Source organism: Hyperolius riggenbachi, chromosome 10 (assembly GCF_040937935.1).
Source record: "Hyperolius riggenbachi isolate aHypRig1 chromosome 10, aHypRig1.pri, whole genome shotgun sequence".
In the NCBI taxonomy this organism is placed as follows: domain Eukaryota; kingdom Metazoa; phylum Chordata; class Amphibia; order Anura; family Hyperoliidae; genus Hyperolius; species Hyperolius riggenbachi.
The window spans coordinates 286,617,447-286,642,694 of record NC_090655.1 but is presented as its reverse complement, the minus strand read 5'-3'; the positions used below and the strand labels follow the sequence as shown (position 1 = coordinate 286,642,694).

General features: G+C 48.0%; 2 protein-coding genes across 2 annotated transcripts in view; both read right to left on the bottom strand.

Moving 5' to 3' along the window:
• LOC137535893 (gastrula zinc finger protein XlCGF53.1-like) overlaps window positions 1-12,071 on the bottom strand; it is a 34,094-nt gene extending 22,023 nt beyond the window's left edge. Inside the window, exons 1-2 of the mRNA XM_068257769.1 lie at window positions 12,022-12,071; window positions 6,554-6,673 (exon numbers count right to left, since the gene is read on the bottom strand). Of these exons, the coding sequence (XP_068113870.1) occupies window positions 6,554-6,658 (105 nt within the window). The 5' untranslated portion in view covers window positions 6,659-6,673; window positions 12,022-12,071. The remainder of the gene's footprint in view (window positions 1-6,553; window positions 6,674-12,021) is intronic.
• The window catches only part of LOC137535552 (zinc finger protein 268-like), a 166,549-nt gene that overhangs the window by 36,301 nt on the left and 105,000 nt on the right, over window positions 1-25,248 (bottom strand). The window lies entirely within an intron of this gene.

Below are 25,248 nucleotides of genomic sequence, written 5' to 3'. Positions count from 1 at the left end.
TACATTGCTGACTATTTACACTGCTGTTGAACAACATTGCTTGACACAGCGCTTGCTGCCTGCATGAATTAGTGCACTAACCCACTGCTTCAATATGCTATGGACTTACACAATGTTATATATGCACGTTGAGACAAAAAAATTTTTATGCATGCCTAACTTATCAGGATTTTTATTTTAATAATTTCCTCAGAGGACATTTATTTATCAGTGGACCTATCTGACTTTTTTCCGGGATCCCCTTTTTTTTTACAAAACTTAGATGTGCTCACTGCAGTGAGTTTGAGTGAGTGCTGTGTATGTGGTTGCATGTGATTTAAAGGGATAGGTGCTATTTTAGTTTAAGGTCTTTTCGGTACCATTGATTTTTATTGCAAAACAATAAAATTGGTTCATATTATCTATAGCGCTGTGGACATTTTATATAAATACACCACACCACCGACCACATCTACACACTGCACAGCCTCATCATACCCATGTCCACAGCTCACACTGCAAATACACTGCACCACCGACCACATCTACACACTGTACAGCACCATCAAGACCCATGTCCACAGCTCACACGGCAAATACACCGTACCACCGACCACATCTACACACTGCACAGCCTCATCAAGACCCATGTCCACAGCTCACACGACAAATACACGGCACCACCGACCACATCTACACATTGCACAGCCTCAAAACCCATGTCCACTGCTCACACGACAAATACACCACACCACCGACCACATCTACACACTGCACAGCCTCATCATACCCATGTCCACAGCTCACACGGCAAATACACCACACCACCGACCACATCTACGCACTGCACAGCCTCATCATACCCATGTCCACAGCTCACACGGCAAATACAACGCACCACCGACCACATCTACACACTGCACAGCCTCATCATACCCATGTCCACAGCTCACACGGCAAATACACCGCACCACCGACCACATCTCCACATTGCACAGCCTCATCAAGACCCATGTCCACAGCTCACACGACAAATACACCGCACCACCGACCACATCTCCACACTGTACAGCCTCATCAAGACCCATGTCCACTGCTCACACGGCAAATACACTGCACCACCGACCACATCCACACACTGCACAGCCTAATCAAGACCCATGTCCACTGCTCACACGGCAAAATATATGCTTGCTTTGTGGATTTAAAAATGGCATTTGACTATGTGTGGCACCCAGGCCTTTTCATAAAACTCCTAGAGAGTGGAAAAGGAGGAAAACCTATGATGTCATCAAGAGTTTAGAAACCAGAAATCAATGCAGTGTGAAAATGGACGGGAAGAGAAGCGCGTTCTTCAAGCAGCATGAAGGAGTCAGGCAGGGCTGCAGTCTAAGCCCAACACTCATATACATTAACTGGCTGTAGATCTGGAGTCCTCCCAGCTCTAGGCCTCCTCCTGCATGACCGTGAGGTGAAGTTCCTGCTGTATGCAGATGACCTCCTGCTGCTCTCCCCAACAGAGAGGGGCCTACAGGATAGCCTGGCAGTACTGGAGAGTTTCTGCACCACATGGACACTGCCCATCAACCCGAAGAAGACAAAAGTGATGGTGTTCCAGAGGAAAAATGTAAATAAAACGTCCACCTCCTCATTTTTATTAAATGGCTGCCCACTGGTGACCACCAACAGTTACACCTACCTGGGGCTGGAGATTTACCAATCAGGGAGCTTTAAACCAGCAGTAGAGGCCCTGAAGGAAAAAGCCTGCAGAACGTTTTATGCCATCAGATGGCAACTGTACCACCTAAAACCACCGGTGAGAGTCTGGGTGAAGATATTCAACAGCATCATCACCCCAATCCTGCTCTATAGCAGTGAGGTACCCTGACCAATCAAAATGGGACTCCAGCCCAACAGAAATCTTCCATCTAGAGTTCTGCAAGTATCTTCTCCAAGTCCATCGCAGCACTTCAAACTCAGCCTGCCGGGCAGAGTAAGGCAGAATGCCACTATGGCTGAATATCCAGCAGAGGGGGCTCTCATACTGGCCGTGCATATACAGAGCAGCAGCTCCAGCACTTACTATCGTAAAGCCTCACTGAGCCAGGGAGCCGAGGCCATACCACTATGGCTGACTATCCAGCAGAGGGCGCTCTCATACTGGGCACACCTACCACCAGCACCTTCCACCATAAAGCCTCACTGAGCCAGGGAGCCGAGGCCATACCACTATGGCTGACTATCCAGCAGAGGGCACTCTCATACTGGGCACACATACCATCAGCACTTTCCACCATAAAGCCTTACTGAGCCAGGGAGCCAAGGCCATACCACTATGGCTGACTATCCAGCAGAGGGCGCTCTCATACTGGGCACAAATACCACCAGCACCTTCCACCATAAAGCCTCACTGAGCCAGGGAGCCGAGGCCATACCACTATGGCTGACTATCCAGCAGAGGGCGCTCTCATACTGGGCAAATATACCACCGGCACTTTCCACCATAAAGCCTCACTGAACCAGGGAGCCGAGGCCATACCACTATGCTGGCTATCCAGCAGAGGGCGCTCTCATACTGGGCACACATACCACCAGCACCTTCCACCATAAAGCCTCACTGAGCCAGGGAGCCGAGGCCATACCACTATGGCTGACTATCCAGCAGAGGGCACTCTCATACTGGGCACACATACCACCAGCACCTTCCAGCATAAAGCCTCACTGAGCCAGGGAGCCGAGGCCATACCACTATGGCTGACTATCCAGCAGAGGGCACTCTCATACTGGGCATACCTACCACCAGCACCTTCCACCATAAAGCCTCACTGAGCCAGGGAGCCGAGGCCATACCACTATGGCTGACTATCCAGCAGAGGGCACTCTCATACTGGGCACACATACCACCAGCACCTTCCACCATAAAGCCTCACTGAGCCAGGGAGCCGAGGCCATACCACTATGGCTGACTTATCCAGCAGAGGGCACTCTCATACTGGGCACATATACCACCAGCACCTTCCACCACAAAGCCTCACTGAGCCTGGGAGCCGAGGCCATACCACTATGCTGTCTATCCAGCAGAGGGCACTCTCATACTGGGCACACATACCACCAGCACCCTCCACCATAAAGCCTCACTGAGCCAGGGAGCCGAGGCCATACCACTGTGCTGATTATCCAGCAGAGGGTGCTCTCATACTGGGCACACCTTCCACCATAAAGCCTTACTGAGCCAGGGAGCCAAGACCATACCACTATGGCTGACTATCCAGCAGAGGGCACTCTCATACTGGGCACACCTACCACCAGCACCTTCCACCATAAAGCCTCACTGAGCCTGGGAGCCGAGGCCATACCACTATGCTGACTATCCAGCAGAGGGCACTCTCATACTGGGCACACATACCACCAGCACCCTCCATCATAAAGCCTCACTGAGCCAGGGAGCCAAGACCATACCACTATGGCTGACTATCCAGCAGAGGGTGCTCTCATACTGGGCACACCTACCACCAGCACCTTCCACCATAAAGCCTCACTGAGCCAGGGAGCCGAGGCCATACCACTATGGCTGACTATCCAGCAGAGGGCACTCTCATACTGGGCACACCTACCACCAGCACCTTCCACCATAAAGCCTCACTGAGCCAGGGAGCCAAGACCATACCACTATGGCTGACTATCCAGCAGAGGGCACTCTCATACTGGGCACACCTACCACCAGCACCTTCCACCATAAAGCCTCACTGAGGCGTACATTTGAATTCGGCGCTGGTAGACTTGGGCGCAGGATCCAGCTGTTATATGGCTGATCCTGCTTCTGCACAAGTCCGGGCCATTTTAATTACTATTCCCCCTCCAGGCCGCCATGGATAGTGGGGGAATGAAATAATTCGGCTTCCAGCGATTGCTGGAGGCCGAATTATTGTGTTTTTTAAGCAACTTCGGCTCCGTCTTCGACCTTCCTCACTGAGCGCCGCTATAGACTATAGATTACAGTCTATCGCGGCGCTGGCTGCGCCCAAAGCTAGCAGCGCTGAAAAGCACTGCTCCGTCACTGAGCCAGGGAGCCGAGGCCATATCACTATGCTGACTATCCAGCAGAGGGCGCTTTCATACTGGGCACATATACTGAGCAGCAGCTCCAGCACTTACCACCATAAAGCCTCACTGAGCCAGGGGGCGAGGCCATACTATGCGCTCTGAAACAAAGCGTCAGCAGCCAGCCCAGCCAAGACCACCAACACAGCCTAACAAAAGCACAAATAAAAGGGACTATAAAAAGCTGTAAGGAATGATATATAGAGGAATGGAGGAACGACATAAAGAACTCCCGGAAGCTCACCATCTACCAATTACTGCAGAGGGAGTACACAATGGCCCCATATCAGTAGAGGCTACACCCCAAAGATACACAGACCCTGAGCCTGTACCGTCTGAGTGCCCACAGCCTGGAGATAGAGACAGGGCGGCACACAGACATAGAAGCCCCGGGAGGAGAGACAGTGCAGACAATGTGACCAGGGGGTCCTGGAGGATGAGGCCTACTTCCTGCTACACTCCAGCAAATACGCACCTGTGAGGACCGCCCACTTCTAGAGACTCTCCGCCCACATCCTGATTTTACCTCCACAGATGAGGAGAGGAAACTCTACATCCTACTGGGAAAGAGGCAACAACCATGCAAATAGCTGCCCCATGTGTCACTACCTGCCACCAACTGAGAGCAATATGATACCCTAATAACTGTACACCCCTTATACTGCCCCCTATACCCTCCTCACCCCTATGGACTATATACCCCAGCCACCTATACTGTCCCTTATATTCTCCACACCCTTATGGACTGTATACCCCAACCCCCTATACCCTTCCCTTAATACCACAACCACTCTCCCCCCATGCTAATGCTATTGTTTTGCTTTAGCATTGCTAAGTGTATTTGGTATTTGGTCCTACCAATAAAGCATATTTGGACTTGGAATACCAGATCAGCCCCCAGTATTAGGTACCCCCCTCCCCAAGTTAGATACCCAGATCAGCCCCCAGTATTAGGTAGCCTCCTCCTCAAGTTAGCCAGAGGAGCCCCCCCTCTTCCCAACATATGGCAGGGCCCCTCCTCAGTTTAGCCGGCCTGACGAGCCCCCAGTATAAGGCAACCCCTCCCCATGTTAGATAATCAGATCACCTGATGGGAGCAGCAGCAAGGGGGGGCCCTTTTCTAGTGAGACATTCCTCGGGGTATCAGAGAACATTTACACATTGGAGATTAATAATTCCCATTACCCATTTCCAGGACTTAAATGCACCCAAGCAGCATTCTAGTGTCCCCATACTGTGCCCCAGCCTCCTAATAGTGTGCCTCCGCTTCCTATTGTCCCCCATACTGTGTCGCAGCTTCCTAGTGTCAACCATAGTGTGTCCCAGCTTCCTAGTGTCCCCCATAGTGTCCCAGCCTCCTAGTGTCCCCATAGTGTGTCCCAGCTTCCCAGCACCCCTCATAGTGTGTCCCAGCTTCCCAGCGCTCCTCATAGTGTGTCTCAGTTTCCCAGTGTCCCTCATAGTGTGTCCCAGCTTCCCAGTGTCCCCCATAGTGTGCCCCAGCTTCCCTGCACCCCTCATAGTGTGTCCCAGCTTCCCAGCACCCCTCATAGTGTGTCCCAGCTTCCCAGCACCCCTCATAGTGTGTCCCAGCATCCCAATAGTGTCTTAGCTTCACAGTGTCCCCAATCCAATCTCCCCAGCGCCCCTCACAGTATGTTCCACCTTCCAGTGCCCCTCATAGTGTGCCCCAGCTTCATATTGTCCCCCATAGTGTGTCCCAGCCCCCCAGTATCCCCCATAGTGTGTCCCAGCCCCCCAGTATCCCCCATAGTGTGTCCCAGCCCCCCAGTGTCCCCCATAGTGTGTCCCAGCTTCCCAGTGCCCCTCATAGTGTCTCCAAGCTTCCCAGCCTCCTTATAGTGTGTCCCAGCTTCCCAGTGTCCCCACAGTGTGTCCCAGCTTTTTAGTGTCCCCGAAACTGTCCCCGGGGTTAGGGAACCCCCCTCTCCAGTTTAGGGAGACAGAGAGAAGTTGCTGCAAGCCTGTGACGTGGCCGAGTTCACGGTGTGATGAGGAGCAATACTACAAACTCTGCTCGCGACTCTGTATCGGCCAGGCCAGGGGGCACTCATAGGGAGGGAGCATGGGTGCGCCCTCAGGGGCTAGTGCCTTCCCCACCTCAGCCCAGAACTGGTTGTGTACTTTATTACTAGAGATAAGAGACACCCAGAATCCTCCTCACCTCTCCAGTCAGCTGTGTTATATTACTAGAGATAAGAATGATGTCATGTGACCTCCCAGAATCCCCCTCACCTCTCAGGTCACCTGTGTGTTATATTACTAGAGATAAGAGTGTTGTCATATGACCTCCCAGAATCCTCCTCACCTCTCTGGTCACCAGTGTGTTATATTACTAGAGATAAGAGTGATGTCATGTGACCTCCCAGAATCCTCCTCACCTCTCCAGTCACCTGTCTTATATTACTAGAGATAACAGTGATGTCATGTGACCTCCCAGAATCCCCCTCACCTCTCCAGTCATCGGGCAGATGATCTCCAGGGTGAGGTTGAATATCCTCTCAGTCATGTGACTCTGGTCCTCCTCCATCCTCAGTGATGTGGTCATGTGATCCATACAGAATGCTGCTGCCTTTTGATAGATAAAAAAGGGAAGATAATTTAGGTTGCACAGTTGTCAGTGGTGAAACTATCAATACAGTATCCCCCCCTCCCCCCAGCACTCCCCATTGCTGTCACTTGTGGGTGGTGGGGCCATGCAGAGTATTGCAGGAAAGCATAATAAGCTGGTTTATAGCTACCTGTGCACTATACTCACAGTGTGCTGCAGTCCTGTCCTCCCTCTGCCTCCTCTCCAGCTGGCCTTCTCTCCTCACCTCCCTTTCCCACTGTTACCATTCCTGTGATGTTACAGCAGTGCTTGTAGTGGTAGATGGATGAGGATATGAGGAGAGGCAGAGACTGAGGCTAATGGGAGCAGAGGACTGGAGCACACTGTGACAGCTAGCTATAAACCAATGTAAATCCTTCCTCTTACTGCTCTGCATGGAGGTGGGGGAAGGAGCAATACTGTGGGTGAGCATGGCTATACTGGGGTGGGGGGATATTACATACTGGAGGATAATGGCAATGCTGGGGGACACAGGAGAACATGGCTATACTGGGGGAGAAATGGCATTACTGGGGTGGGGGACATTACATACTGGAGGATAATGGCAATGCTGGGGGACACAGGGAGGATATGGCTATACTGGGGGAGAAATGGCATTACTGGGGTGGGGACATTACATACTGGGGATAATGGCAATGCTGGGGGACACAGGGAGGACATAGCTATACTGGGGGAGAAATGGCATTACTGGGGTGGGGGACATTACATACTGGAGGATAATGGCAATGCTGGGGGACACAGGGAGGATATGGCTATACTGGGGGAGAAATGGCATTACTGGGGTGGGGACATTACATACTGGGGATAATGGTAATGCTGGGGGACACAGGGAGGACATGGCTATACTGGGGGAGAAATAGCATTTCTGGGGTGGGGGACATTACATACTGGAGGATAATGGCAATGCTGGGGGACACAGAGGGACATGGCTATACTGGGGGAGAAATAGCATTTCTGGGGTGGGGGACATTACATACTGGGGATAATGGCAATGCTGGGGGACACAGGGAGGACATGGCTATACTGGGGGAGAAATAGCATTACTGGGGTGGGGGACATTACATACTGGAGGATAATGGCAATGCTGAGGGGCACAGAGGGGACATGGCTATGCTGGGGAGAAATGGCATTACTGGGGTGGGGGGCATTACATACTGGAGGATAATTGCAATGCTGGGGGACACAGAGGGACATGGCTATACTGGGGGAGAAATAGCATTACTGGGGTGGGGGACATTACATACTGGAGGATAATGGCAATGCTGAGGGGCACAGAGGGGACATGGCTATACTGGGGAGAAATGGCTATACTGGGGAGGGGGGCATGACATACTGGGGATAATGGCAATGCTGAGGGGCACAGAGGGGACATGGCTATACTGGGGGAGAAATGGCATTACTGGGGTGGGGGGACATGACATACTGGAGGATAATGGCAATGCTGGGGGACACAGGGGGGACATGGCTATACTGGGGGAGAAATGGCATTACTGGGGATGGAAACATTACATACTGGAGGATAATGGCAATGCTGGGGGACACAGGGGGGACATGGCTATACTGGGGAGAAATGGCATTACTTGGGTGAGGAAATTACATGCTGGGGATAATGGCAATGCTGGGGACACAGGGAGGACATGGCTATACTGGGGGAGAAATAGCATTACTGGGGTGGGGGACATTACATATTGGAGGATAATGGCAATGCTGGGGGACACAGGAGAACATGGCTATACTGGAGGAGAAATGGCATTACTGGGGATGGGAACATTACATAATGGGGGATAATGGCAATGCTGGGGGACACAGGGGGGACATGGCTATACTGGGGGAGAAATGGCATTACTGGGGATGGGAACATTACATAATGGAGGATAATGGCAATGCTGGGGGACACAGGGAGGACATGGCTATACTGGGGAGAAATGGCATTACTGGGGTGGGGGACATTACATAATGGAGGATAATGGCAATGCTGGGGGACACAGGGGGGACATGGCTATACTGGGATAGAAATGGCATTACTGGGGAGGGGAACATTACATACTGGAGGATAATGGCAATGCTGGGGGACACAGGGGGGACATGGCTATACTGGGGGAGAAATGGCATTACTGGGGATGGGAACATTACATAATGGAGGATAATGGCAATGCTGGGGGACACAGGGAGGACATGGCTATACTGGGATAGAAATGGCATTACTGGGGTGGGGGACATGACATACTGGAGGATAATGGTAATGCTGGGGGACACAGGGGAACAGTTCTTTAAGCACCCTCTACAGCATAAGCTTTGGGATTGGTGGAATAGTGTGGATGCAGCTTACTACAATCTATCTGAAATCAAGCAGTTTGAGAAGGTTCCAGCCACCCAATCCTGTTAGCAGAATATCGCTATGAGGTTTCCTGCTGAGTCCTGTAAAGTAGACTAGCACTGAGATGCCAATAATCCATGGCACATTTAGGGGGACCAAACGTTACAGCAGTTACAGTGGGTTGCAAAAGTATTCGGCCCCCTTGAAGTTTTCCACATTTTGTCACATTACTGCCACAAACATGAATCAATTTTATTGGAATTCCATGTGAAAGACCAATACAAAGTGGTGTACATGTGAGAAGTGGAAAGAAAATCATACATGATTCCAAACATTTTTTACAAATAAATAACTGCAAAGTGGGGTGTGCGTAATTATTCGGCCCCCTGAGTCAATAATTTGTAGAACCACCTTTTGCTGCAGTTACAGCTGCCAGTCTTTTAGGGTATGTCTCTACCAGCTTTGCACATCTAGAGACTGAAATCCTTGCCCATTCTTCTTTGTAAAACAGCTCCAGCTCAGTCAGATTAGATGGACAGCGTTTGTGAACAGCAGTTTTCAGATCTTGCCACAGATTCTCAATTGGATTTAGATCTGGACTTTGACTGAGCCATTCTAACACATGGATATGTTTTGTTTTAAACCATTCCATTGTTGCTCTGGCTTTATGTTTAGGGTCATTGTCCTTCTGGAAGGTGAACCTCCGCCCCAGTCTCAAGTCTTTTGCAGACTCCAAGCGGTTTTCTTCCACGATTGCCCTGTATTTGGCTCCATCCATCTTCCCATCAACTCTGACCAGCTTCCCTGTCTCTGCTGAAGAAAAGCACCCCAGAGCATGAGGTTGCCACCACCATATTTGACAGTAGGGAAGGTGTGTTCAGAGTGATGTGCAGTGTTAATTTTAAGCCACACATAGCGTTTTGCATTTTGGCCAAAAAGTTCCATTTTGGTCTCATCTGACTAGAGCACCTTCTTCCATGTTTGCTGTGTCCCCCACATAGCTTGTGGCAAACTGCAACCGGGACTTCTTATGCTTTTCTGTTAACAATGGCTTTCTTCTTGCCACACTTCGATAAAGGCCAACTTTGTGCAGTGCACGAATAATAGTTGTCCTATGGACAGAGTCTGCCACCTAAGCTGTAGATCTCTGAAGCTCGTCCAGAGTCACCATGGGCCTCTTGACTGCATTTCTGATCAGTGCTCTCCTTGTTTGGCCTGTGAGTTTAGGTGGACGACCTTGTCTTGGTAGGTTTACAGTTGTGCCATACTCCTTACATTGCTGAATGATCGCCTGAACAGTGCTTCGTGGGATGTTCAAGGCTTTGGAAATCTTTGGAAATCTTTTTGTAGCCTAAGCCTGCTTTAAATTTCTCAATAACTTTTTACCTGACCTGTCTGGTGTATTCTTTGGACTTCATGGTGTTGTTGCTCCCAATATTCTCTTAGACAACCTCTGAGGCCGTCACAGAGCAGCTGTATTTGTACTGACATTAGATTACACACAGGTGCACTCTATTTAGTCATTAGCACTCATCAGGCAATGCCTATGGGCAACTGACTGCACTCAGACCAAAGGGGGCTGAATAATCACGCACACGCCACTTTGCAGTTATTTAGTTGTAAAAAATGTTTGGAATCATGTACGATTTTCGTTCCACTTCTCACGTGTACACCACTTTGTATTGGTCTTTCACGTGGAATTTCAATACAGTTGATTCATGTTTGTGGCAGTAATGTGACAAAATGTGGAAAACTTCAAGGGGGCTGAATACTTTTGCAAGCCACTGTATATAAGTCTCTTGTATGGCAATTACTGCAAGGGTGATGATCAGGATAGTGACAGGTGTACTATGACCTCCTCTGTAACAAAGTATGTCCACCCCGACCTCTGCCCTGCCCAATATATAACAAGTATGTCCACCCCGACCTCTGCTCTGCCCAATATATAACAAGTATGACCACCCCGACCTCTGCCCTGCCCAATATATAACAAGTATGACCACCCCGACCTCTGCTCCGCCCAATATATAACAAGTATGACCACCCCGACCTCTGCTCTGCCCAATATATAACAAGTATGACCACCCCGACCTCTGCTCTGCCCAATATATAACAAGTATGACCACCCCGACCTCTGCTCTGCCCAATATATAACAAGTATGACCACCCCGACCTCTGCTCAGCCCAATATATAACAAGTATGTCCACCCCGACCTCTGCTCTGCCCAATACATAACAAGTATGACCACCCCGACCTCTGCTCTGCCCAATACATAACAAGTATGACCACCCCGACCTCTGCTCTGACCAATACATAACAAGTATGTCCACCCCGACCTCTGCTCTGACCAATACATAACAAGTATGTCCACCCCGACCTCTGCTCTGCCCAATATATAACAAGTATGACCACCCCGACCTCTGCTCTGCCCAATATATAACAAGTATGACCACCCCGACCTCTGCTCTGCCCAATATATAACAAGTATGACCACCCCGACCTCTGCTCTGCCCAATATATAACAAGTATGACCACCCCGACCTCTGCTCTGCCCAATATATAACAAGTATGACCACCCCGACCTCTGCTCTGCCCAATATATAACAAGCATGTCCACCCCGACCTCTGCTCTGCCCAATATATAACAAGCATGTCCACCCCGACCTCTGCTCTGCCCAATATATAACAAGCATGTCCACCCCGACCTCTGCTCTGCCCAATATATAACAAGTATGTCCACCCCGACCTCTGCTCTGCCCAATATATAACAAGTATGTCCACCCCGACCTCTGCTCTGCCCAATATATAACAAGTATGACCACCCCGACCTCTGCTCTGCCCAATATATAACAAGTATGTCCACCCCGACCTCTGCTCTGCCCAATATATAACAAGTATGCCCACCCCGACCTCTGCCCTGCCCGATATATAACAAGTATGACCACCCCGACCTCTGCTCTGCCCAGTATATAACAATAATCACACAATTACCTCTTACAGCCGTGTGTCTCAAACTCCTACAATTCCTCTTGCTGTTACACCACATCCTCTCTGTGGCTTCATTACTTCCTTTCTGTGCGTTCCACCTGGGAGGTGAGAGTTCGCCATCTTGTGGTGAATAGGCTAACTGCAGTCTCTGGTTGTGGAACTGCATGCACTGACTCAGCCATCTGAAAATTGAAAACAGCTGTACGCTTATACTACCTGAGAGATTTCATACATACAGGGTGCATTTCTCTATGATCTCCTGTCCTGTGTAAGAGTCCAGGCAGACTGTAATAGGAAGCTGTGAGATGTGACTGTGCCCCTGTACCCCACACCTCACCTCCGGAGGGGGAGCCTCTGGATCTTAAAGAGTATTCCCCGTCCTGCACTGACCGGATCCAGCGCTGAGATCCGCAAGCCGCCTGCACAGTCAGTAGAACGTGCTATAACCACCACAACATGTAAAAAGTTAAACCAGGCCTCACTTGTCAGTATCAAAAATTACTTTATTGCGAACGAATAATCAAAAAGTGTGTATCAAAACACTATATAAAACCATTAAAACACCATAGGAGCCTCAAAAACGTCTCAGCATGCCCACACTCTCAAACCCACTTCATGCATCCATGCACGCCATTCATTCAATAGGAAAGCAAACTAGCGCTTTGTGGCAGTTTAAACAGAGCTCTGCATCCAAGTGCAACTATTGATTGTTTTGCTATTGCTTAAGGCATATAGAGCTTAAGTGATCAGAAAGAGAGGACACTGTCTCTGAGTTTAAGTTGATTTAGACTGATTGTGACAGCATCTCCAGTTGATTGGGATAGCACTGTGCATACATCAAGTCCAACTTCAAAATACCAGGCCAATTCAGTCTTAAATTGCATAGCTCATTGTGCTTGGTTACTAAGCCTTGTATGTTAGCAGTAATTAATAGCTTCAGCAAAGCATTCAATGCATCAAGTTCCACATATACAGAGCGTCAGGTCCGCTGTAGTTTCCAACCTTAGGGGATCATCGTTTCCACATTCCCTATCACTCCTCCAGGGGTGTGCGGTACCTCTGTTTTGAATGTTGCTCACAAGGGCTGCGCAGTCCTACCAGCGGAGGCTGTTGCTTGTAGATCTACCCGCACGCGCTCGTGTGTCAGCGCTACGGCGGGGATCAAGCCTGGGGCAATGTGGAGTTGAAGCAGTGGGCGAGGCTGGCCTCCTGTAGCTCCTCCCACCAACATGTTTCACCCAATGGGCTTCTTCAGGGTGTGGCTTAAGGTAGGGAGGGGTGGTCATCTGCAGTCACCTGACCGCTCCACAGGCGCCATCTTTTTTACTGGAAAGTTTGCCCAGACTTCACGAGATGCAGCTATATTCACAAATATCTCAAACCTTTCTGATGGAATTGTTTCAGAGTCATAGCGTTGCCACAATTAGATCACTTCTCAACTCTTAGAGGGGATCAGGGCGACAAAGTTTAATATATATATATATATATATATATATATATATATATATATATATATATATATATATATATATATATATACCCTCTCCCACACATCAGCATTCATACACAGGGTCGTTTGCTGTCCCCAGTATTTACCCAGAGTCATACATAGACCCCATGGACAGTGCACAGCGAGTAGGGAGTGACCTTCATATTTTACATATGTATTGTATAACAAACAGGAAAAAGTCTATACAATGCTAGACTCAAACTCAAATTTGAATTCTAAGATAAGATTTACCTGCAGGTGTCACTCATGTCACAATGTGCACTATCCATATGGATCCAAATACACTGAAAAATCAATCTCAGAGTTGAGGCCATGTGGTGATAGTGTCCCCAATTTATAAATCCACATGGTCTCCAGCCGCAAAAGTTCTTTCTCTATATTAACCTTTCTAGCTCCCTTTGTTACTGAAGATAGGACTTTGACCAAACTACCTCTGAATTTTCCTCCATGACACTCTCGGTAGTGTTCCCTCAAAGGACCTTTACAGTCCTCATTTCTATTACCCACATTTAGATATGTGTTCTAGAATTCTAGTTTTAAACATCCTGGTTGTCATGCCAATATAGTGTAGGCCACAGGGGCATGTCACCATGTACACTGCCCCCGTGGTCTCACAATTCATAAAAGCTCCAATTCTATATTCTTTCTCCTGTTTGGCGTCCCAGAATGTTTTAGTTTTATGCACAAAAGGACACACCTTGCACCTCCCACAACTGTGCATACCCTTTGGAGGTGGAGTAGCTGCCAGCCAAGTCTTTCTCTCTTCACTTTGTTTTATGCTTTTAAATTCAGAGGACACAAGTTGATCTTTTAAGTTCCTTGCTCTTCTAGCCGTCATCATAGGAGTAGGCCCTACAATCTCTGCGATATCCGGGGATGCCATAAGGATAGGCCAAGCTTTTGATAAGGAAGTTTGAACTGCCTCCCAATGGGACCCATACTGAGTAACAATCCTCTCTCTGTTTGGAGTGTTCGATCCCTCCCTTCTACCAGATACGAGAAGGGTTTCACGATCTCTTTCTCTAGCTTTTTTCAAGCTTTTTCTGAGCACCCTATGGGGGTATCCTCTTTCTCTTAGGCGCTGATAAAGTTCACGGGATTCTTTGTTAAATTCTTCCTCACACGAACAGTTCCTCCTTAAACGGAGGAACTGTCCGTAGGGAATATTCCTCACCAGGTGGCCGGGGTGATGGCTGGTAGCGTGGAGGATCGTATTTCCTGCAGTTGGTTTCCTATATGTTGAGCTAGTGAGAACCCCATTTCCGACCGCAAGTTTCAGGTCCAGAAAGGGGATCTCATGCTCATCACACACATAGGTCAGCCTAATGTTTCTATCATTGACATTGAGTGTTTTTACAAAAACATCCAACTCATTCCTATTACCTCTCCACACCACCAGCACATCATCAATAAATCTTATCCAAAGAGCGACGTGTCACCGGAACGTTTCAAGCACATATACGTCTCGCCTCTCCCATAATCCTAGATGGAGACATGCGTAAGCCGGCGCACACACCGCTCCCATCGCTGTCCCAGCCACCTGGTGATAAAACCTACCCCCAAACAAAAAATAGTTCTCAGTCAGCACCAGCCGCAACATATCCACTACAAAGCAATTATGGTCGACCATGCTCGGCAGTGGCGTAGCTAAGGAGCTGTGGGCCCCGATGCAAGTTTCACAATGGGGTTCCCTAAGCACTCTATACATAACAATTGATACGGCGCACCAAAACCTGCCAATGGCAACTACAGTGTCAGAGGTACAAGAAGGGGATGGGGAGGAGTTTGTTAATGATTACCACTATTCAAAGTATCTATAGAAGTGATTATTACAAGCACAGGACCAATAGAGAGCTAATACTGTAGTTGAGGGAGGGCCCTTTGGGGCCCCTCTGGCCCAAGGGCCCTGATGCGGTCGCTACCTCTGCACCCCCTATTGCTACGCCCCTGATGCTCGGGTAAGTTTCTTCGAGGTAAAATGATGCAGCCTCTAGCCCCACCCGGTGGGGAATTGACGTATAGAGCGATTCTACATCAATCCCCACCAGGAGTGCCCCCTGAGGCATCTGAACACCAGAGATTACCTTCAGGACAGTCAGAAGAACGTAGCTGATCAAGCTAAGAATATTATATATTACCCAGTAACAAAGCTGGCCCTAGACTATGATGGGCATATGCCTGCGGTAGGGATTAGATTGTGAGCTCCTCTGAGGGACTGTTAGTGACAAGACGATATAAATACTAAATAATATTAATAATTTAAAAAGAAGAGAATATGAACTTGTCTCCTCTCAAGTGTCAAGGAAGACAATTTAGAGTGAGAGATAAAATAAAAACTCTCACAGAGGTTGAAGCAACAAAGGCCGATAATATTGCACACCACAAGGCAATGTGGCCAGTCTGTACCAAACCTAGTAACGCTTGTTGTGCTGATAGCATTACCATAGCAATGCACATAAACAGTGTACGCACTGCACGGCAGTAGTGTAGTACGCTACCCCCGTACCACGTGTACACAGTTTACGCGCACTGCTATGGTAAAACTCTTGCGCTATTGGTACACAAAGCATTATTGTGTTCAGTACAGGCTGGTTACATTGGTGTGCAGTGTGGAATGTTAACAGCCTTTTCTGCATCAGCTCTAGAGAATGCAACGCATTTCTCAGGACTAGGTTCCAGCTTCATCAGGCAAATATCCAGAGCAAAATCTCTAAAAATGCCATAAGAAAGCCCAGCATCTCAGTGACAGCTGTTTTGTAGGACATTTCAGTCTACCTGAGCAGAGGGAAGCTGGTTTATACAGAGGCTTCCCTTGTCCCTCTCCTCCGATAAGAGCCTTGTCAGCAGGTCACACATACGCAGTAGCGCCGCCATGGTCGGTCTCTGGCAGATAAAGCCGAGCCTGATTGGGTCCATGCTACTGAGCAGGCGTGAGCTGTCTGCACTTGTACAGTAGCATGGACCCGATCAGGCCCAGCTATTTCTGCTACCAGGGGGCTGCCAGGGTCGGACTTGTACCCGTCACCGCCCAAGGCCCACTGTCACCCACCACCCCCTCCAGGTCTCCTACCTGCTATATAGTGGTCGCCAAAATTCCTACAAAAGTTTCCGGCAGCGTGTGATTTGACTGTCCAGCTGGTGCTCTCATCCATTAGTACATGCCTTCCCATCCTCATCCTCGCTGGCTGCATCTTCTCAGTGACCCGGCAGCATGTATAATGTGATAACACGCACCAGATCACGGAGGAGAAGTGGGGCAAGGGGGGAACAAAGTCAGCATTAATATCACTTACTAGAGGGGGTGTCAGTGGGGGGGGGGGGGGGCAGGGTAATTGGCTAATTTTGCCTGGGGCCCTGTAGTGAAGGGGGGTCTCAGGGAAGTTTTGATGAGTAGTTTTTCTTACCTCCCAGCTGTCAGCAGCAGCTGCTCTCACACCACTGATCACACCAGGGCCTGCATTGCTGGGTCCCCCTGTCATGTGTGACATCACTGGAGGGGGCTTTATTACTGGTATTAGGAGATCTCGCTCTGCGCCTGCACCCTGGGGTATCTTGTCCTGTCCATCAGCCCCAGCGGCACAGCGAGACCTCCCCTTGCTTTGTCCTCCTGGCTGGCCCTGCAATGTCCCGCCCCTCTCCTCTGCTCATTGGTTGGAGGCTGTGGAGGAGGGTGCAGATGGCTGCCTCAGTCACAGTGCACACATGGATTGCCGGACACATAGGATCCGCCGGTCAGGCCAGGGAAAGGGACAGGACAGCAGGCCAGGTTAGGTAAGAGAGAAGGTCATGCAGCGCACATCCCATCCCTTCCTCTGTGGCCACTGACAGCAGCAGCACATAGTGTCAGTGTGCAGAGCAAAGCAGGGCGGCCGGGGCTGTGGAACAGGAGAAATCTGATCCTGAGTCCTGCCAGCTGCTGCCCCTCAGCTTTTAGGCCTCGGACTTCCCACAATTCACAATTACAGTCAGTTATAGTATTGAAAAATAACAGAGCCTCAGTTCCTGTAAGACCTGCTACCTGACCTGTGGGGTGTATACAAACTCTCACCCCATCACTTCCAAGCCTGTGCTCTTATGGCAGCTGAGACACGCCCCCTACTGGCCAGCCTGCTTCATGCCTCAGTTCCTGTAAGACCTGCTACCTGAGCTGTGGGGTGTATACAAACTCTCACCCAATCACTGCCAAGCCTGTGCTCTTATGTCAGCAGACACGCCCCCTACTGGCCAGCCTGCTTCATGCCTCAGTTCCTGTAAGACCTGCTACCTGAGCTGTGGGGTGTATACAAACTCTCACCCAATCACTGCCAAGCCTGTGCTCTTATGTCAGCAGACACGCCCCCTACTGGCCAGCCTGCTTCATGCCTCAGTTCCTGTAAGACCTGCTACCTGAGCTGTGCGGTGTATACAAACTCTCACCCAATCACTTCCAAGCCTGTGCTCATATGGCAGCTGTGACACGCCCTCTACTGGCCAGCCTGCTTCATGCCTCAGTTCCTGTAAGACCTGCTACCTGAGCTGTGGTGTGTATACAAACTCTCACCCAATCACTTCCAAGCCTGTGCTCTTATGTCAGCTGACACGCCCCCTACTGGCCAGCCTGCTTCATGCCTCAGTTCCTGTAAGACCTGCTACCTGAGCTGTGGGGTGTATACAAACTCTCACCCAACGACTTCCAAGCCTGTGCTCATATGACAGCTGTGACACGCCCCCTACTGGCCAGCCTGCTTCATGCCTCCCAATCTAGTCGGGCACACAGACCATCCAATCCCATGGATACAATCGATGTGTCGGAGTGCTGGAATTGGGCTTACAGACAGACCAGGAGAGGATGTGTACACACATACAATTGCTACATGCCACCACCTCTTCTATTCGGGAAAGAGGGACTCACTAATCTGAGGTGGGGAAGAAAGGGATAATACAACCTAATATTTCTAAATAATACAGATCTCTGGGTAACGGTCTCTTCAGAAGCAGCTTCATCCTGTGATACTCACAACAGGTAACAGCCAAAAAATGACTCTGCCATTTATTATAAAGTGTAAATAGATTATTACAGACAAATGTTCTGTGTAACAAAATGAACAATGTAGCAAACAGCATAAACATAAAAGAGGATAACAATGAGGAGAAGGAATACATAAAGTATGAAGATGTCAGTCCTCTGTGGAAGTACAAGTGGAGGTCCATGCCTTTATTAGCCCAGCCTGGAGAGTCCTCTGCTGGCTCCAGATGTTCCTGGCTTGTTGGAAAACTGAGGCCTGATGCTTCTAGGCAGGATTCTCTTCTGAGGAATCTGCTTTGGGAGGCGGGTTTACAAGTCCCGCCCCCTGCTTTAGGCTGATCCTCCTCATGCATATCAGAGGGAAAATGTTCATATCGTAATGTCATATTTTGTGCATCGCTCATCACACATGCACAATAGGAGCAGATTCCTGACCCACTAAACATATACATCATTATCAGATCACACTTGGCTTTCCTAGCCTCTCCCCTTACAAAGAGATGAAATAATGTGGTTTCTGGTTGTGATATGCACACAATAATGATATGCACAGGTCCGGCTTGCTGCCAGCAATTCAGTGATATATTTTCAGGTGACCAGAAGTATGCCGCCTCCAAGATCCAGCTGATGTCTTTTAAAGTTTGGATAAGTCTGCAATAGTAGTAAAAATGTTTCTGTACCGTGTAAGCCAAACAAATTATGTAGGTAGAAAAAAACAAAGTCTTGTAAAAGTAATACCTTTTCATGGATAACTGATAAAGGTAAATGATGCAAGCTTTCTGGGATCTAGTTCCTAGATCTAAAACTAGATCTAGTTTTACTTCAGCTATCATCTGGAAATATGCCTGAAGAAGGGGACTAGATCCCAGAACGCTTGCATCATTTAACTTTTTCAGTTAGCCGTTAAAAGGTATTACTTTTACAAGACTTGGTTTTTTTCTACCTACATGATAAGTCTACAATAAAGAATGTGTGACAGTGAATGGACATTGTGCAGCTATCTCTATCTTTGTTCTCCTACCGGACTGGCAATTCTAACCCAGGCACTGTCTCTAAACTGTACCTACCTCAAGTTGAGCAGTCTCCACACCTTATTTTTCCCAAATATGAAATGCACCTTTATGTGTTACAGGTCCAGGCACCATATGGGTGTGCCATGGGGTCTGTAGGAAACTCTTCTCTTAGGCCGGCCCCATGCTGAGATTATGCTTCTGTCACTGAGAGGGCAGACATGAAGCCTAATGAAGCTCTTCACAGCTATTTGTTAGGGAAGCCTTTTCTTTTGACAGAGGAAACCCCAAAGCGTTCCTACATGGCCCAATCTCGTTTTGGATTGCAATCATGATTACTTGTGGTTCTGCCATGACAGCAGCCAATAACTATTGCACAAATAGTCATGGCTGGCATGTTGGGGTTAATGTCTCACACATATGATGTCATGTCTCACACATATGATGCCACATCTCACACATGCCCAGTGTATACCAACCAAACAAATATACGTGTGACGCTGCTCCATTTCACACACATTGTTAAAGTGCGGCAGGGATCACACTGGAGAACATGCTGCTGCATTTCACACACATTGTTACAGTGCTGCAGGGATCACACTGGAGAACACACTGCTCCATTTCACACACACTGTTACAGAGCGGCAGGGATCACACTGGAGAACACGCTGCTCCATTTCACACACATTGTTACAGTGCGGCAGGGATCACACTGGAGAACACGCTGCTCCATGTCACACACATTGTTACAGTGCGGCAGGTATCACACTGGAGAACGTGCTGCTGCATTTCACACACATTGTTACAGTGCGGCAGGGATCACACTGGAGAACACGCTGCTCCATTTCACACACATTGTTACAGTGAGGCAGGGATCACACTGGAGAACATGCTGCTCCATTTCACACACATTGTTACGGTGCGGCAGGGATCACACTGGAGAACATGCTGCTCCATTTTACACACATTGTTACGGTGCGGCAGGGATCACACTGGAGAACATGCTGCTCCATTTCACACACATTGTTACAGTGCGGCAGGGATCACACTGGAGAACATGCTGCTCCATTTCACACACATTGTTACAGTGAGGCAGGGATCACACTGGAGAACATGCTGCTCCATTTCACACACATTGTTACAGTGCGGCAGGGATCACACTGGAGAACACGCTGCTCCATTTCACACACTGTGTTACAGTGCAGCAGGGATCACACTGGAGAACATGCTGCTCCATTTCACACACAGTGTTACAGTGCGGCAGGGATCACACTGGAGAACATGCTGCTCCATTTCACACACAGTGTTACGGTGCGTCAGGGATCACACTGGAGAACGTGCTGCTCCATTTCACACACAGTGTTACGGTGTGGCAGGGATCACACTGGAGAACGTGCTGGCGCTGCTCCATTTCACACACATTGTTACAGCACGGCAGGGATCACACTGGAGTCACCGCGGTTTTCTACAGATCTTTTGCATGCAGTCAGCTGACATCACATTGGAGTCTGTAGAATATCCATATAGTCTTCTGCACACGTCAGCCAGCTGACAGCAGCAATAGGAATTGCATGCGGTGTGAGAAAAAAGCAACAGAAGTGTGAGGTTTTCCGAATGTGGAGGAAAAAATACCATTGTACCCACATGGCCCCAAATGTCCATAGAAAAGCATTACATGCGTTCCATGCATTCTGCATACCATTCCACATTGCAGCAAAACACACGTGTGTCCCCAAATGTGATCCCAGCCTAGCCGTCGGCTTTGTTGCTTTTTCCCGCATACAGCATGCGATTCATATTGCCATTTCTGTTCCCACGCGTAAAATTATTATTATTGCTTTATAAAGCACCAACATATTCCGTGGCGCTGTACATAGTAGGATAACAAACATGGGGTACATAATGATACAGACAATGATATACATCAAATATGGACACTGGTACAAAATACAGCACTGGTGATTACACTGACAGATGTAACATGATGCATAAAGTGCACAACACAGTGCAAGCTATGACATGAGGGGAAAAGAAACAGTGTAACATGTGTCTGGCAATGTCCATAGGAACTTCCCATGTAATCCTCAGTGCTGCATCCACAATTCCAACAATCAGCTGGAGGTACTCAAAGCTGCAGTCACCCAGTGCTCAGACAAGAAGTGACCATCACCGGATAAATAGATCATACATCCATCAGCTAAATTTCCAAGGTTGCAAACATTTATTCAAAGCAAAAATACAAATGCAAACAGAAACTTGCACTGAGTGCCCTTGTGACAGGGACCCTTTTGTGGTAAAATCGCATCAAGTGCACAACCCGTGCACACAAGGTAAACAAGATGTTGGCGTAATAGCCCAGTCTCCACAGCTCTACCGGTCGTCAGGAGCGAGTCGTCCATAGGAAAACATGATTTGTGTTTTCTCCAAGCCCGGCCTAATGTGTGGGACGCTACAACAGAGGACTATCACAATATCTACACAAAGAACAAAGCATTGGAGGCCTTTTCTCTCAAGGGGTTGGCATGCTAAGTGCATTGTGGGATCTTGTAGGGAAAGGAAGTGAGAGCGCTGCAGTGAGAAATGGGCGTGGCCATGACAGCCCACACACATCATAAGGCAGCATTTCCCCCCATGATGTGGTGGGAGGGGACATCATGGATGTGCAGAGGATAAATGTGTGTGCTGCTACCATGATATACCCCCTGCAGGCCACAGCTATCCTAACAGGCGGGGTCACATTTACATATCCCAGATTTGTGGAAAAGTATTCTGAAATGAAGACCGCATGGCCTGACAATCTGATGCTGCAATGTGAAGGACATGATACCTGTAATTGCTCTGTGGGGACAGGATGTCGGGACTTGTAGTGTGGGCGGTATTATACCTGCTGTTATATATGAGGTGCATGGTGGCAGCATGTATTATATGGCACATGGTTATATCATAGGGGATGTCTTCTATAGTGTCATGTTTTTGTTTGTTTGTTTTTCTGGGGGGTATTGCCCGGGGTGAGAAAAGGCTAGAAACGGCCCTGATTGCACCAATTTCTCTACCTCTATGCTAGTAAGACTTTACATTTTGTAAGCCTGCAAGTTTGCACTTTTGTGTGTAATGATTGTGTTTGTAATATATTAATTTATGTAACACAGTATTGAGTGCTGTAATTGAAGCAGTCCTGTTTCACAACAATGTAACTCAAACCCAAACAGGATGAAAGCAGTATTTATATACGGTGACCATACGTCCCGCCTTACCCGGGACGCGTCCCGCATTGAGGGTCCGCTGTCCCAGGCTGCATCAGATCCCGGGAAACGTCCCGCTTTTATCCACGGGACATCCCGGCCTCGGGACTCTAGCCACCGTATCTGCATGAACTGTCTGCGGCATCTATAGACTCTGTGACAGTTCATTGCCCGCAGCCCCGCTCCAGCCTGCATAGTCTTCCGTTCCGGCACTCGAGCAGGGCTACGGTAAGATGGTTGCCGAAGCCCTGTACTGGAGACTATTTGTGTCTCCAGTACAGGGCTTTGGGCACCATCTTGCCTGTCAGCGCGGGAGACTGCAGTGCAGGAGCAAGATGGAGCAGCGCGCCAGAGGCCGGAGACTTCTGTCAGGTGAGTAAATGCTTTTTTTTTACAGGTGAAATGTTGCTCACATTGCGTTTATTTTGTGCTGACATGTTGCTCACATTGCGTTTATTTCGTGCTGACATGTTGCTCACATTGCGTTTTATTTTGTGCTGACATGTTGCTCGCATTGCATTTATTTTGTGCTGATGTTGCTCACATTGCGTTTATTTTGTGCTGAAATGTTGCTCACATTGCATTTATTTTGTGCTGACATGTTGCTCACATTGCGTTTATTTTGTACTGATATGTTGCTCACATTGCGTTTATTTTGTGCTGACATGTTGCTCACATTGCATTTATTTTGTGCTGACATGTTGCTCACATTGCGTTTATTTTGTACTGATATGTTGCTCACATTACGTTTATTTTGTGCTGACATGTTGCTCACATTGCATTTATTTTGTGCTGACATGTTGCTCACATTGCGTTTATTTTGTACTGATATGTTGCTCACATTGCGTTTATTTTGTGCTGAAATGTTACATAGTTACATAGTTATTTTGGTTGAAAACAGACATCCGTCCATCGAGTTCAACCAGTACAAAGTACAACTCCAGCCTGCTCCTTCACATATCCCTGTTGATCCAGAGGAAGGCGAAAAAACCCTTACAAGGCATGGTCCAATTAGCCCCAAAGGGAAAAATTCCTTCCCGACTCCAGATGGCAATCAGATAAAATCCCTTGGTCAACATCATTAGACATTACCTAGTAATTGTAGCCATGGATGCCTTTCAACGCAAGGAAAGCATCTAAGCCCCCTTTAAATGCATATATAGATAATATATGTATAGAGTTCACCATAACTACTTCCTGTGGCAATGCATTCCACATCTTAATCACTCTTACTGTAAAGAACCCTTTCCTAAATAAATGGCTAAAACGTTTTTCCTCCATGCGCAGATCATGTCCTCTAGTCCTTTGAGAAGGCCTAGGGACAAAAATCTCATCCGCCAAGCTATTATATTGCCCTCTGATGTATTTATACATGTTAATTAGATCTCCTCTAAGGCGTCTTTTCTCTAGACTAAATAAACCCAGTTTATCTAACCTTTCTTGGTAAGCGAGACCTTCCATCCCACGTATCAATTTTGTTGCTCGTCTCTGCACCTGCTCTAAAACTGCAATATCTTTTTTGTAATGTGGTGCCCAGAACTGAATTCCATATTCCAGATGTGGCCTTACTAGAGAGTTAAACAGGGGCAATATTATGCTAGCATCTCGAGTTTTTATTTCCCTTTTAATGCATCCCAAAATTTTGTTAGCTTTAGCTGCAGCGGCTTGGCCTTGAGTACGATTATTTAACTTGTTGTCGATGAGTACTCCTAAGTCCTTCTCCAAGTTTGATGTCCCCAACTGTATCCCATTTATTTTGTATGGTGCTAGACCATTGGTACGACCAAAATGCATGACTTTACATTTTTCAACATTGAATTTCATCTGCCATTTATGTGCCCATATAGCCATCCTATCCAGATCCTGTTGCAATATGTCCCTATCTTCCTGAGAGTTGATGATTCTGCACAATTTTGTATCATCTGCAAAAATAGCAACATTGCTCACTACTGCATCCACTAGGTCATTAATAAATAAATTGAAGAGCACTGGACCCAGTACAGACCCCTGTGGGACCCCACTGCTAACAGTCTCCCATTTTGAGTATGACCACAACTCTTTGTTTTCTGTCCATCAGCCAGTTCCCTATCCATGCACACAGACTCTTCCCCAGTCCTTGCATCCTCAACTTTTGCACCAGACTTTTGTGGGGAACAGTGTCGAAGGCCTTTGCAAAGTCCAAGTATATCACATCTACAGCATTCCCAATATCCATATTAGCATTCACTACCTCATAAATGCTGAGCATGTTAGTCAAACAGGACCTGTCTTTCGTAAACCCATGTTGATGCTGAAAAATAAGATTATTTTCTACTATGAAGTCATGTATAGTATCTCTTAGTAACCCCTCAAATAGTTTGCAAACAACTGATGTTAAGCTTACAGGTCTATAATTTCCTGGATCTGATTTTTTGCCCTTCTTAAATAATTGGAAAACGTGGGCTGTACGCCAATCCACTGGGA